Here is a 13881-nt window from a genome sequence, read left to right as displayed (position 1 = left end):
ATAGGCTCTGCCTGCTGCTCTGCACGTACTCATTCCTGCGTCATCTCTCCGCATGATGCCCCCCCCACCCCCAATATAAACTACATTACCCACAACCCGCTTCGAATTAAAAAAATAAAACAACGATCCCTCCCTGCACGGCCACACACACACACACAATCTTCTATCACAAGTGATGAAACGCCAAAAACCCGCATCCTCTTCATCCTCGACTCGTGAACGTGCGTGACTCCCCGTCTCGTCCGCCCATCCCCACCCGCATGAGTCAGCGCTCAGCCAATCGCGTCGCTCCCTCGCAACAGCTGCTTCCGGGTCTCCGTCCACTTATCCTCCGCGCCGGAGCGTCACGAGCGCCTTCTCTGCCCGTCCGCACGACAGACACACGCAGCACCGACCTTGCACACAGTGAAGGCCTGAAGGTAAAACTCCTGCTCCTCCGTTATACCTGTTATCCACCGTCCGCTACCAGCGAGCAGCTCCAGGCTGACGAGCTTCTGCTGTTTTATTCTCAGAGACTTTGTGTTGTCGTACGGGAAAATGCTTGTGTTGTGTAAATGTGTACACGGTGTTCTTCTTCATGCTCGACTTTCACCTCAAAGTGTCCTCGTGTCAGCTGATCATTCACTTTGCTCGTTTCCTGGGTTTTTATGCGATCCTCGGTTAATGGGCGTGTGTGTGTGTGTGTGTAGATTGTCGCCCTCCGTCTATTTTTAAACGTCAGCTGGCGAGATGTCACTCCATTTAGAGCTGCTGCTGCTGCAGTGTGTGTGTGTGTGTGTGTGGGAAAGGGGGCGTCAAGTTGCAGCCCCAACTTTCTAGCAGACAGTCGTTTCCATCTCCTAAAGAGCCATCATGAGGCCTTACAGGATGATGAAGATGATAAGAAGGATGATGAAGATGATAAGAAGGATGATGATGATGATAAGAAGGATGATGAAGATGATAAGAAGGATGATGGTGGTGGTGGTGGTGGTGGTGGGATTTCTCAGCCTCCTCTCGTGCTGCTTCAGGCTGATCTACCAGTTGCTTGCAGCAGACCTGAGGAGGGGGGTGTGTCCGACCGACAGAGGAAAACTACTGCATGAGGAGACATTATACAATCATCCGTGTTTCTCTTCCACTGGTGGTTTTATAGTCACGTTCTCTGCCCAACACAGCTGCAGAGGATGCATGCAGTTTACATGTAGTTTATTAAATCGTAATTAATATGCAATAATGGTTTGATGGTTTACTCTAATGCAGCTCAATCCTAATTTACATGCAAAACATATCAAGTATCGACCTGGAATTATTTATTTATCAGTGGCTGCCATTTTGTGCCACCAGGTTACCTCCTTGCTTTCTAGTTGTAGCAATGATCTGGCAGCAAACACCTTTAAAATGGAATAGAACTAGACTTAATGTGTTTGCAGTGTGTGCAGCTGCTGCCATGAGCCAAAAGCCGTAACTTAGAAGAAAAGATTTACTTTAAGAACTATCTATCAACTAAACCTCTGTGCCAAGGTCACATTATGTTCAGTATAAAAGAAAGTACTGCGCTTCAACACCAAATCTGAGTAGGCTGTAAAATATTTCCATTTAGCCTAAGTGTTTTAGTGATTTTACCTCTCGGCTGCAGCCGGTGGCAAGTTTCCACTTTTCAGGACGGAGGATTTTTCCATTGTTTCCGCTGTAGTTGCTCTGTAGCTCAGCTGTGGAGGTTGTTCTCAAAGTTCAGTCATGCACGTCCACAGTGGGTTGATGCACACGTTAGTTCGGGTGATTCAGGGCAAGTTAGATAAAACAAATGAAAATCAATAGCGCTGCAGGCGTCAGGGCCCGACAGTCTGGCTTCATAACCTTCTCTGACCTCCAGCGCTGGAATTTTGCAGAGATAACGAAGGCTTTGTGATATTAGACCACTACTAAGTCCTGTAATTCGTAAGAACACACTGACACGTGCACAAAAAGAACATTTACTTTGCAGAGCCACTCGTTTATCTTATCTTTTCATTATTGCTATCAGGTCTTCTTACTTAACTGTTTGACTGTGTTTTGCAAGTATTTTGCAATGCTGTTTTGTAATCTCATACATTAAGTCAACGGTAGGAACTTGCAGAGATTTTTTTCATGCTGCATAAGCCCCGCCTCTCTGTGACTTATATCTCTGCAATCCTCCCCAGCTCACGTCATCTGCTCCGGGGGGGGGGGGGGGTGCACGGCCAAGATATATGTTGAATCAGAGGATCCATGAGCGGGTTCATAGCTTGGCTCAGTGTCTCCAAACTCCAACTGCAAATTAGATCACATTTTGTCTCAAGTTTGTCATTGAGCATTTCAAAATTCTGCCCACTCACTGCTGTGACTCACATTCAGTAAGTGACAGTGCAAGCTAACCAGCGTCTGTGTCCTCGGCCTGTGGAGCAGAACAGAACTGTACCGACCTCTGTTTCCTGTCGTTTCCTCTGCAGATCCAGAACCATGTCTATCCTGAAGATCCACGCTCGTGAGATTTTTGACTCCCGTGGCAACCCCACAGTGGAGGTCGATCTGTACACCAAGAAAGGTACTGTATGGCTAATATATACCCTTTTATATACTGTGACCGAGGCTGGCACAACTAGCTAGCCTGCTACAGAAGACCTTAGTTACAAATCACACTTAACTGTATGTACAACCATAAATCAATAACTTGGCATAAAACCAGCAGTTATATTCATTATTATTATTATTATTTTTTTGAATGTGAAAACTAGATAAGTAGTAGATCAGGGTGGTAAAGCCAGTGTGGCTTCCCTGTCGCCAGCTCCTTGCCCAGAGTGGATGAGATCAGATGGTGAATGAGTGAAAATAGCTCCTGTAATATCACACTGCCTCTACAGCATTTTGTTACTGTAATGGTTCCTGTGTGGAAGCACATGTTGCTCATACAGTTTGTGCATCGAGGAAACCTGTGAGTTGAGTTGAGAAAGTTAGAGGTGTCAGGTAAATTAAACCTTAATGTGTTTTCCTTATCTAACTGTAGATTACATAATCTGCAAACAAATAGTGGTGTTCTGTTTAGCACGTATTGAGTTTATTCAATTAGCTAATGGCCGGGCTGTGATTGAAATGTCTGGCGAGCTGTGTCTGTTCCGAGAGCAAAAACAAAGGAACAGCTCAACCCAGTGCAATGTCCAGAGAATGTTAATGAATAAACCTGAATGAGCATTGACATGGAAGTAAGAGGGACAGGCTCCACTGCCTCTAATGCACTGGCTGTACTCTGCAGGCCTAGTGTTGGATGGGCGTGAGGTGCTCCAGTTTACTGTAAACGGCACCTTTACCCCTTGTTTTTTCTTTTCTGACAAGATTCCCTTTTAAGTCCTCCAGGCGTGTGTTGGCAGCAGCGGCGCAGACTGAAGCGAGCGTGCTGCAGCTATGAGCACGTCTGCCACAGGAACTGCATGTCTTCTGCTGTGTTATGTAACCGGCTCGCCACACGGGCACAGGGATACTAGAAAGCCTCCTATGCTTGTTGCTGGAATGATGTAATTTCAGTGGCTTTTATTACTGACTCTTTGGTTGTTTTTATTTCATAAAGCAAGTATAAAATGTTTATAGCCTGATTGATTGCTCCCAGCCCCCCCTCCTCCTCCTCCTCCTCCTCCTCCGGCTTCATTTTCTGATGCAGATGATGTGTTAATCCTGAGCTCCAGGTTTTAACAGCAGCTCTGTCCTAAATTCCCTCAGACTCGCACCATCCCTGCCGGTCCACCGAGCAGACCGAATGGATCTTTGCTCATCCCCTCAATTCCTCCTCACTTGGGTGAATCCAAAATGGAGGCCCTTTCATTGTTATGGGCCTGGCCGCTTGGCATCCTTCCACAAATGCACTGCACATGCTCAGTTGGCAGCCCGTCCTTCCCCTGTTACATAACAGCCAGTACAACTTTCACCACACATTCTGCATTTCTCATAAGCTGAACACAGAGGGCATTTCACTTGTTGATGCTCCTTGAATATGAAGAAGGTCGTCCTGTGCTAAAAGTCCCAAAGAACGTGTTTGTGTTTGCAGAATTTGATGTATGAATATATATATAGTTATCACAGGAGGTTGGTTTTAATGGTAATGGCTCATATAATAAAATTAAATTGAAACATTTTTCAAACTGCAGTGGGTGCTTTGCCGGCTTTCCTGGACACGACCCAGCACTTTACGAAATGACAAGTTCCAAAACGCCCTCTCTGTGTCTTCAAGGTCTTTTCAGAGCTGCAGTGCCCAGCGGTGCTTCCACTGGCATCTATGAGGCTCTGGAGCTCCGTGACAATGACAAAACACGCTACATGGGCAAAGGTAAGGCCTCTGTCTTAATTTCCCCCTTTAAACTTTCCGACTTTATTCTGCTCTCATGTTTATTTCCTTTCAACACTATTATACATTCTCCCGTCTGTCCTCATCTCTTACTTCCTCATTTCCACCTCCTCTGTCTCTCTTCCCTCTGTTAGGAGTCAAAAGAGCAGTTAAATATATAAATGAATTCTTGGCCCCTGCATTGTGTAACCAGGTAAATAAAGTGGGGAGTCACATGATGACGCTTTGACATATCAGCAGCATGAAGAGTGGAGTTTGCCTTTGGAAACTAACCCTGGCAGGCATTCACAGATGTTCACCGATCTAAAAAGAAAAAATATATATTATTTTATATTTTTTTCACATTACACCCTCCTAAGATCGGATGGTTGCTCTGTGGTCATCTGTGTCGTCTGCGGCTGCATGGTTTTCTTCTTTCTGCATCAGTCACGGTCTGCTTGTCCCTTGCAGGTGTCTCAAAAGCTGTTGATCATATCAATAAAACTATTGCACCTGCACTGGTTAGCAAGGTGAGCCCATTAATTGTTTGATTAATATTACTATTTCATTTTTAATCTCGGTCGGAACTCTGGTAAAAACATTAGTGGCTCTGGCAACAGCAGCATGGACAGTCTGCCAATGACTAACTGTACAGTTGTGGAACAAGTGTTAAGACGTGGCATCAAACTGACACGTTGAGCAGCTGTTTGAGTATTTTACTCTGACCTCGTTTTGTAATCTTGGAAATTAACGGTTGTATTAACAGCAGAGCTTCAGTGGTTCTTTAATAATTCTGAGATGCTGTGATTATCCTAACATTATTGTGTGTTCTTCTGAACTAACGAGTTAAAACTAAAAGTGTTAAGTCTTTTTTTCATATCTGAATGTACAGTGTAACATGTGATATTGTGTCTAATCCAGAACGTGAGTGTTGTGGATCAGGAGAAGGTCGACAAGCTGATGCTGGACATGGATGGCACAGAAAACAAGTGTAAGATGCTACTTTAAGTTGAGCTTAGTGATCTGAAATGTATACAATTCTGTCTACTGAAATAAACAGTTAACTATGAAACAATATCTAATTTTCAACATAAATGTATCCATGATAATTGGGTGTATTCATGTCAAGTGAGCAGAACAGTTTGGTGGACGTACATTTTTACATCAACATATGAAGTATCTAATTGGCTATTTAAATTTGCCAGATATATTTGCACCTTAATTCTGATGGATACATTTATCCACCATGTTCTGCATTAAAAATTGTGTCAACATTATATATAGCACATTTTCCCACAATGCAGTGCTCTGGAAAAGGGCCATGAAACAATTTGTGTGAGAAATCCCAACATACTACTCAGTGTCTGTTAAGCAGGTAGAACTGAATGAAGTATTGATTTTGGACCCTTAATTTTTCAATTAAAATTTGTTCCCATATTCATGGGGGTTGGTAAATTCGGATATCAAAATAGATTGTTTTCAATAATGAAATCATGGTCTTTAATAAAAAATTCCACATAAACACCAATAGCCGTTCATAAATTGTGTTGTCATGCAACAGAAAAGTCAGAACTTTATTATTTCAAGATCATGAGTTACTGATATAAATAATATAGACATATTAGAAGATAATAATATTTCTTAAATGTAAAAACAAACAGTATAGTGAAATATTTGTGTCTGTCCTCCCTCAGCAAAGTTTGGTGCTAATGCCATCCTGGGCGTGTCCCTGGCTGTGTGCAAGGCTGGTGCAGCAGAGAAGGGCGTCCCCCTCTACCGCCACATTGCTGACCTGGCTGGCAACCCTGAAGTCATCCTCCCTGTCCCTGTGAGCATGATAGTGCAGTTACCACAGGCTTTTTAAAGTCTCTTTAATACCATTATATTCAGCTGTGATTCCTCTCTGCTTCCCGTCAGGCTTTCAACGTCATCAACGGCGGCTCCCACGCTGGCAACAAGCTCGCCATGCAGGAGTTCATGATCCTGCCTGTGGGAGCCAGCACTTTCAAGGAGGCCATGCGTATCGGTGCCGAGGTCTACCACAACCTGAAGAATGTCATCAAGGAGAAGTACGGCCAGGACGCCACCAACGTAGGAGATGAGGGAGGCTTCGCCCCCAACATCTTGGAGAACAAGGAAGGTGAGTGGAAATGTCAGAAAGTCGTAAAAACTCTTAATTACAAGCCAATAGAGTAAAGATCCATCTGAACAAAGTACTTATTTTAAGCAACACTTAATTGGAATTGTTGCTGTGTGCCTTGACTCGTCCAGACTGAGTGTCTTGAAAGCAGAGCATTCCCAGGGAAGTGCTTTACTTATCATCTCACTCTTGGCCTGACATATGGTTTCTAAATTAAGGCCTCAGCTCAGCACAGAGTGCTTTGACTGTGACTCCAGTGTCAGGCCAAGATACTGATATGGCAAATGCCCCAGTGGAGCAGAGTAGTCAATGGTGACTCATTTGTGAAAAGGTTGTGATTGATTGATCACATTTTTCTAATGTAGCGTGTTGTTCTCCTTTCAGCCCTGGAGCTGCTGAAGAATGCCATCGGCAAGGCCGGCTACACTGACAAGATTGTCATCGGCATGGACGTGGCTGCCTCAGAATTCTACAAGGGCGGAAAGTATGACCTGGACTTCAAGTCGCCTGACGACCCCAGCCGCTACATTTCCTCTGACAAACTGGCTGACCTCTACAGGAGCTTTGTCAAAGATTACCCTGGTGGGTTTTAACACATGGTCTCTGATTTACGTCTGGAAAAAGTTCTGTTGCAGAGGTCCATTTAGTAAGGCAGGAAAAAAGGCAAATCATGAAGGACTCTGACCAAGCGAATGAACATTGTTAGCAGCTATAGCAGGAAGCTATTTCGAGCAAAGAAGCTCTAAAAATCCATGGTACAGCTGCTTGTAGAGCATGTAAACGCTTGTTTCTGCTGCCCCCGGGTGGCCAGAAATCTCAGTTATTGCAGATTTAAGGTGCAAATACTAACCATGGACCAAAAATGTCTATTTGAAACAATTCTAATGTTTTTGATCTATGAACTATTGTAACATATCTCTCTCGTCTCCTATCTAACAGTTGTGTCCATCGAGGACCCCTTCGACCAGGATGACTGGGAGGGTTGGTCCAAATTCACCGCCAGCACCAGTATCCAGGTGGTGGGCGATGACCTCACCGTCACCAACCCCAAGCGCATCGCCAAGGGTGTGGCCGAGAAGGCCTGCAACTGCCTGCTGCTTAAAGTCAACCAGATCGGCTCCGTCACAGAGTCCCTGGAGGCGTGAGTGTCCACAACAGAGCAGAGCCGTCACGCTTTGTTGCCAAAATCTCAAGAGAGTAAATAAAGCGTCAGCCGACCTAACAGGGTTTTACCTTTTGTGTGTTTTCTTTTTTTCAGCTGCAAGATGGCCCAGAGTAATGGCTGGGGCGTGATGGTCAGCCATCGCTCCGGAGAGACAGAGGACACCTTCATTGCCGACCTGGTGGTTGGTCTCTGCACTGGACAGGTAAAACCCCAACTGATTAATAATTTGAATCTATTCATCAGCTTGGTGTCATCCGTGTAGAGACTTTTAAAGCTGACTGTGACTGTATCCCAGGTGTAGATTTTCTTACATCGCATATTTGGTTTTTAATGTCAATAATCATCTCCTCCAGATCAAGACAGGTGCACCTTGCCGATCTGAGCGCTTGGCCAAGTACAACCAGCTGCTCAGGTAAGTTTGACTTGTGTGTTCATTGCTCAGTATTGCAGCTTGTCACAGGCTGTAGATCCAACCGTGTTAATAAACTTTAATCTCTCTCACTCAGGATTGAGGAGGAGCTTGGCGACAAGGCCCGTTTCGCTGGCCAGAACTTCAGACACCCCATCTGAGCAAAGTCTTCCTCCCTGGGCCTCTCTGTGTTCATCGCTCACGACTAACGCCCACACATTTAGGCCACACTAGGTCACCTGCCTTGTCTGGAGAGAAGATTGAGAGAACACAGCTGAAAGCCAAGGTCCAAGTCTGTGGTCTGTGGCGTGTAGAGGCTACAGTACATCCCCTAGTCCGACTTCAGTCAGGCTCATCCGCAAACTATGCTTTTGCTCCGGATTAGTGTTGGTCCCTATGTTTGTGTCTGTGTAACTGTGTGAGAGATTCTTTTGTTTAGCTTCTCGTGAGTTGTTGTGATTCTTGGTCCTCTACTTGAGCTACTGTAACTCTAGTATGGCTCTGCCTCGAGCAGTGGTAAAAGTACTGTATGTGCAATGTGTCGCATCTGACAAGGTCTCGTGCTGCTGTAAGCGTTGAAAGAAACCTGTATTAAACAATATAGTTTGAAATGTTTTGTCCTTTTTTTATCGTCATGTTGATCATTTTACTATGTGTTTTGCTTTTAATCTTCAAATGTGAGTTTCTTAATGAAATTGATTAATCAAACTAGATCTGAAAGATAAAACCAAGAAAAACATTTAAATTCTCTAATTAAATTCTGCAGTTTGCTCACTGTAGCGCATAAATATTACTATCAAGTTTAAAAGCTTTCTTTCAGAGTCTTCTTGCAGATTAAGGGAGATATCTGCAGTAAATGATGTCCTCCTCAGTAACTGCTCCTCTCTGTTTGTGTGTGTGATGTAATCCGAGTGTCACAGAAAGGCAGAAACATGAGCTCCGCGCTCTGGGGCACCATTTCTGTCCCCGGGGTAAAAGAATCCAGAAGTTCTATGCGAGTGCTTTTTTTGTGCTCGGTGTTGCCAAGATAAATGAGTCTATTCGCGGTGGTTTTGTACCACAGGGGTCTGCCAGCTGGGCCTGTGCCACACCAATTCACTTTGTGTGAGCCCTGTCTCAACCTGCCTCCATTGTTTAGCCTTCACCAAGGAGATGTATTACAAATCACTGACACAAAGGCACTGCTCATTACATATTACAGAACCTGGGGAGTCCTCTATCAGCTGCTGCAGATTTCATTTAGCAGCAAATGGGTACAGGCTAAATCTCTCTTACACTTAAATGATTTAAAATGGTTTTCCTGAAAGTTAACCCTCTGTCAGAGTAAATCTGTCTGACTTGAAAATTGATAGTGTGGCTCACAATGCATGGGTCTCTCCAAGACTGCAATGCTGATTTTTTTCCTTTGTGGGCTGCGCCATCTAGTGGTCAAATCTGTGTAATAAACCTGTCTGACATCTTCCTTATAGACAACAATGAGCAGCCTTATGACCACCTAGAGGTTTTGCACCACAAACACAGAACTCCCTTGACTGGGCTTCATCAGAACATTGTTATTGTTGATGTTACTGTCAATATAAAAATAAAACAATATAAGGCCCATAACAGTGTCAATACAACAGCAAACCATTGAACAGGCCATGTCAAAGACAGCTCCTGCAGATAAGGCACCAGATGAACTAAAGGTGATAAATTACACCATTTGAATTTAATTTAACAAAATATCTTTTACTGTGTCAGAGGAGCAACTCTCTTTTCAGTGTAGTTTACTTTAATGGAATAACTCCCAAATCGATCAAACAGTTTGATGCCTGTCTGCCTCTCAATAAGTCAAATAAGTCAGAGAGTGAGGGTCTCAGCTCCCTCATGACTTACACTACATGTTAAGCATCACTCAAACATAAACTTTTGAATTAAAAAAATACATTTTAAACATGCAGGTCAATACTGCACCTCTACATTCCTCCTCAATCCACAGAGGTGTAGGAAAAGGTGAGGTTCAACCATTGATCTGAGATACCACAGATATGTAATGTACATGGGCCGTTTAGCACAACTACGTTTGAATTTTGATCTATTTTGTCATATTGTTCTTTTCTTGTTTTGCTTTGTACTCAATCAATCAATCTATACATTTTTACTTGTATAGCCCATATTCACAAATCCCAATTTGTCTCATAGACATTTTTCGCTGTATGTTTTATAATGTAAAACATATATTATATACATGTTTTCAAGGGTTGTGCAGCAAGGTTCGTGTAGACTGTATCCACCTGAGTAATGTACAGAGTATTGCATTACATAATATTGTAGGGCTGGGCAATGGAACAATAACAATAATAACCACAATATAATTTCATCAATAGCGATATAACAAAAGTCCAATTGATATCAATTGATCTTAGGTTTATGCAATGTGTAAGCACAGTGAAGAGATATAACTCATAATTAATCTACCTCTAGTTGAGTTTATTTAAAACGTGTAGATCCATAGCAGAATTGATTTTTTTTAATGAATAAATTATAGAATAAAGCACAATAATATACAATACAATCATCACACTTTATAAATAGAGACTTTTGTTCCCGAATTTCCAAAAAGAAGATCAATTCCTTGTTGTCTCGGTGAAGGCCTTTAAGATCACGTTTTTTCAGTCAGTTTGCTGAAACATAAAATTCCTCAGCAGAGCATGAAAGGTGGAGACATTACCATACACAAACATGAGGATGGCACTTTTCCATCAAGAAATGATAATGTGACCTTTATGGTGATCATTACTGATATTGACTCATGTGAATTTTTTATCTTGATATAAGTGACGGCATCTGAGGCAGAACGACGATGATGGGAAGCAATGGTCGGACCAGTGGAGGTTGGCTGCAGGGTTTTATTGCAACATTCATGATCAGGTTTCTCAAACAGCTGGGAATCCATGGACAAGTCCTGCACCGGACCATAACACAACCATCACATACTGCAGAACGCTGCAGCCAATGACTCTGGGTCAGGAGGAAGACATCAGGGACACACACCCACTTTCAGATCTGATCAGTCTATGGTGGGTCTGCCTCAGTAGAAACACCCGATGACTCTAGGGTGCAAAACTGATGATACATCTGTTGATAATATCTGCTGGTGGTTGGTAACTTATCCTCAAGCTCGTGTGGAAGACCTTCAACCGTACGAAGGATATTCACCATCTTGTCCTATTTTAAAAACTTTGGCTTTAAGACCAAGCCTTATGACATTACCCCCATCATACAATAAATAGCAAAGCTATGGGTCTCTTGTCTGTCACTATTTTCTTTCCAATATTTATATTTATGTTCATAGTTTATTCAATGTGTAGTAGTTATTATATATGATTTAGCCTTGAATCGTATTGGTTATCTTATGTTTTGTTTCTGGAGACAGGGAAGAATGATTAAAAGTCAGCGCTCAGCTTGAATCTGTTACGTTAAAAAAACACAAATCAATTCACAAATCTTGGTGTATAGTCATAGACTCAGACGTTGACTTCAACAGCCACATTAACACAATCACAAAGTCATCTTATTACCACCTTGTGAACATATTGAGGATTAAAGGACTTATGTCTGATTTAGGAAACCTCGTACATGTATTTATCTTCAGCCGACTCGACTATTGTAATGGTGTGCTCACAGGTCTCTCAAAAAAAAACGATCAGAAAACTGCAATAATTCAAAATACTGCTGCTCGAGTCCTCACTAACGCCAAGAAAATGGATCATATCTCTGCAGCTCAGAGATGTTTACCTTGACTCCATGTCAGTCAAAGAATTGACATAAAAAACCTGCTATTTTTGTGGAACACAGCCAAAACACTTGATGATGCTTAGTTGCACAACTGAAGTTATGTCCTTAACATCCCCTGGTGGCCACTAACACCCACTTACATCTATTGTGCAGAAGAGACCTTCAAACGTACAAGGAATATTCACCATCTTGTCCTATATTCTAAAAGAATTAATCGTAAATTGTATCAATTATTGTTTTCTTTACCCTAGAATGAGCTCTTTGGATTTACATCCTCTCTACAGAGGCAGCCATGTTTTTTACAGTAGCCCAGACTGGACAAACTAAACACCTTTTGAGTTTTTATGACAACTGAAGCTACCACAGGTTCTCTGCCATGTTTGGAAGGGGAGGGTGAGGTGAGGGGTATTCAGCTGCACCATGCAACTTCACCACTAGATGTCACTAAATTCTACACACTGAACCTTTAAATCAAATTACTCCTTTCTTACATGGCACTTTTATGTTCACACTTTTGTCTCTTGCTTTATTTTATTGAGCATTTAACTCTTTCGATTTCTTTTTGTAATGCTTCTTTTGTCTATTGACTAATGTTGCTTTTACAATTTGTTGTGATGCCTTTTACATTATAAGCAAAGCACTTTGAATTGCCTTGTTGTTGAAATGAGCGATACAAACAAACTTGCCTTATCTGCTTTGCAGTAGTTCACCCAGACATGTCTCTCTAGTTTCCTGGGCTCACTGACAGTCCAGATTTTCTCTGGCAGTGTCACCGGCTTTTAAAGATGAAGGTAGATCAGGTGTTTTCACAGAAAGTGTGTGTGTGTGTGTGTGTGTGTGTGTGTGTGTGTGTGTGTGTGTGTGTGTGTGTGTGTGTGTGTGTCTCCCTCTTGGTGGAAGTTCCCAGCTTTGACCAGTGGGTGACGATATTTTACCGGTTGAACTTTGAGTACCCCCCAACTGTTCTCGCCCCAAGACGAAGAAGGATGCTGTCATGCTGAGTGCCTCTCACACACACACACATACACACACATACCAGTCAGAGCATCCCGGCAGCGATTACTCCCTCTTTATTCTCAAGTCCATCATTTATGACAGCATTATATCAAACGTGCTCGGCTCCGGTGTGGCTCCATAAGAGCAGATATACAGGTGGCACTGCAGCTGCTCCGCTACTGTAGTGGCGACACTTGGCTAACTGACGTTGGCTAATTGCTGCTGCTGCTGCTGCTATTGTTTGTTGTTGCAGCAGTCTCCCATCAAACACACCACAGATGTTGTAGATCAAGCTCTCCAAGGTAAGTGCTGTGAGCTCTATCCAGTCTTTGCCTTTGACGTTCACCAGCAAACGAGGGAGAAATGACAAACATATGAAAGGGGGGATACTTTGTTAGCGCACGGTTGTTAAACGTGCAATCTCTCTTGCTAGCTATTAGGCTAATTTGCCTATTAGCATCAGCTAGCTCGTTAGCTGATAGACTTGCTTGCCCCTTGCTGTTGCTGGTTACCACGACCTAACGTTAGCGGCTAGCGCCAGTGACTAGCATTGATTTGGGAATGCCAGCTAGGAGCAGTGTAATGTCTGGATACAAACAGTCCGCTGACACCGGTTAGCGCAGGACACATGCTACACACACAACATGAAGTTCATTGTATGAAATGGCTGTATGGTTTTAACGTGCTCGTGTCCTTGCAGCACCTCGCACCAGGCGTTTTCCCCCAATTTGAATCAGCTAAGTGGAGTGTCTGTGTTCCAGGGAGTAGCCTGAGCCCATTCAGCTATTGTCGTTAGCTCAGGGAAACGTTAGCTGCTGTCTTTGTGTGCTCCACTTGTGCTCAATTATTGTTTACTAGCTTCCAGTTTACGACCTTTTATGAGTCAGGTGTGTGCTGGTTTCGAACAATGCTAACACCGGCTAACCCTCTGCTGGTGACTAGTAAATCAAAGATGCGAGGCTCCTAAAACCCTCACAGCAGCATTTGTCAACAAATACAAGCAGCAGAGACACTTTTCTGTTCACCTGCCAGACTTGAGTAGTTTAAAGCATCAATGTGGTACTGACTATGTAATGTACAAT

General features: G+C 43.1%; 2 protein-coding genes across 5 annotated transcripts in view; both read left to right on the top strand.

Moving 5' to 3' along the window:
• The first annotated feature begins 263 nt into the window (after positions 1–263).
• eno1a (enolase 1a, (alpha)) lies at positions 264–8637 on the top strand. Of its 4 annotated transcripts, none has more exons than XM_034589558.1 (12): positions 264–419; positions 2451–2545; positions 4220–4315; positions 4468–4526; positions 5234–5303; positions 6007–6140; positions 6230–6452; positions 6837–7034; positions 7392–7593; positions 7711–7819; positions 7971–8029; positions 8124–8637. In XM_034589558.1, exons 2-12 carry the CDS (start codon positions 2461–2463, stop codon positions 8185–8187), a joined length of 1299 nt encoding a protein of 432 aa, XP_034445449.1. In that variant the 5' UTR covers positions 264–419; positions 2451–2460; the 3' UTR covers positions 8188–8637. The 4 variants fall into 4 exon arrangements, with proteins under 4 accessions (XP_034445449.1, XP_034445448.1, XP_034445447.1 ...); XM_034589557.1 differs by lacking the exon at positions 4468–4526 and adding an exon at positions 4784–4842 and having other exon boundaries at positions 8124–8622; XM_034589556.1 differs by lacking the exon at positions 264–419 and adding an exon at positions 2168–2354.
• Positions 8638–12815: 4178 nt separating this feature from the next.
• rerea (arginine-glutamic acid dipeptide (RE) repeats a) overlaps positions 12816–13881 on the top strand; it is a 126218-nt gene continuing 125152 nt past the window's right edge. Inside the window, exon 1 of the mRNA XM_034589618.1 lies at positions 12816–13101. The gene's annotated coding sequence lies outside the window, so the exon portion shown is untranslated. The remainder of the gene's footprint in view (positions 13102–13881) is intronic.

This window comes from Hippoglossus hippoglossus, chromosome 7 (genome assembly GCF_009819705.1).
Source record: "Hippoglossus hippoglossus isolate fHipHip1 chromosome 7, fHipHip1.pri, whole genome shotgun sequence".
NCBI classification, from domain to species: domain Eukaryota; kingdom Metazoa; phylum Chordata; class Actinopteri; order Pleuronectiformes; family Pleuronectidae; genus Hippoglossus; species Hippoglossus hippoglossus.
The sequence above is the reverse complement of the archived record's forward strand: the minus strand, read 5'-3'. Positions and strand labels throughout refer to the sequence as shown.

What these genes read in the sequence shown, in the direction of transcription:
- eno1a (XM_034589556.1), top strand. Translation starts at nt 2,230, where the DNA reads ATGAGCGGGTTCATAGCTTGGCTCAGTGTCTCCAAACTCCAACTGCAA. An exon ending in AACACGCTACATGGGCAAAG is followed by an intron (nt 4,316 to 4,467) that starts GTAAGGCCTCTG and finishes TCCCTCTGTTAG; the next exon opens with GAGTCAAAAGAGCAGTTAAA. An exon ending in AAGTCATCCTCCCTGTCCCT is followed by an intron (nt 6,141 to 6,229) that starts GTGAGCATGATA and finishes GCTTCCCGTCAG; the next exon opens with GCTTTCAACGTCATCAACGG.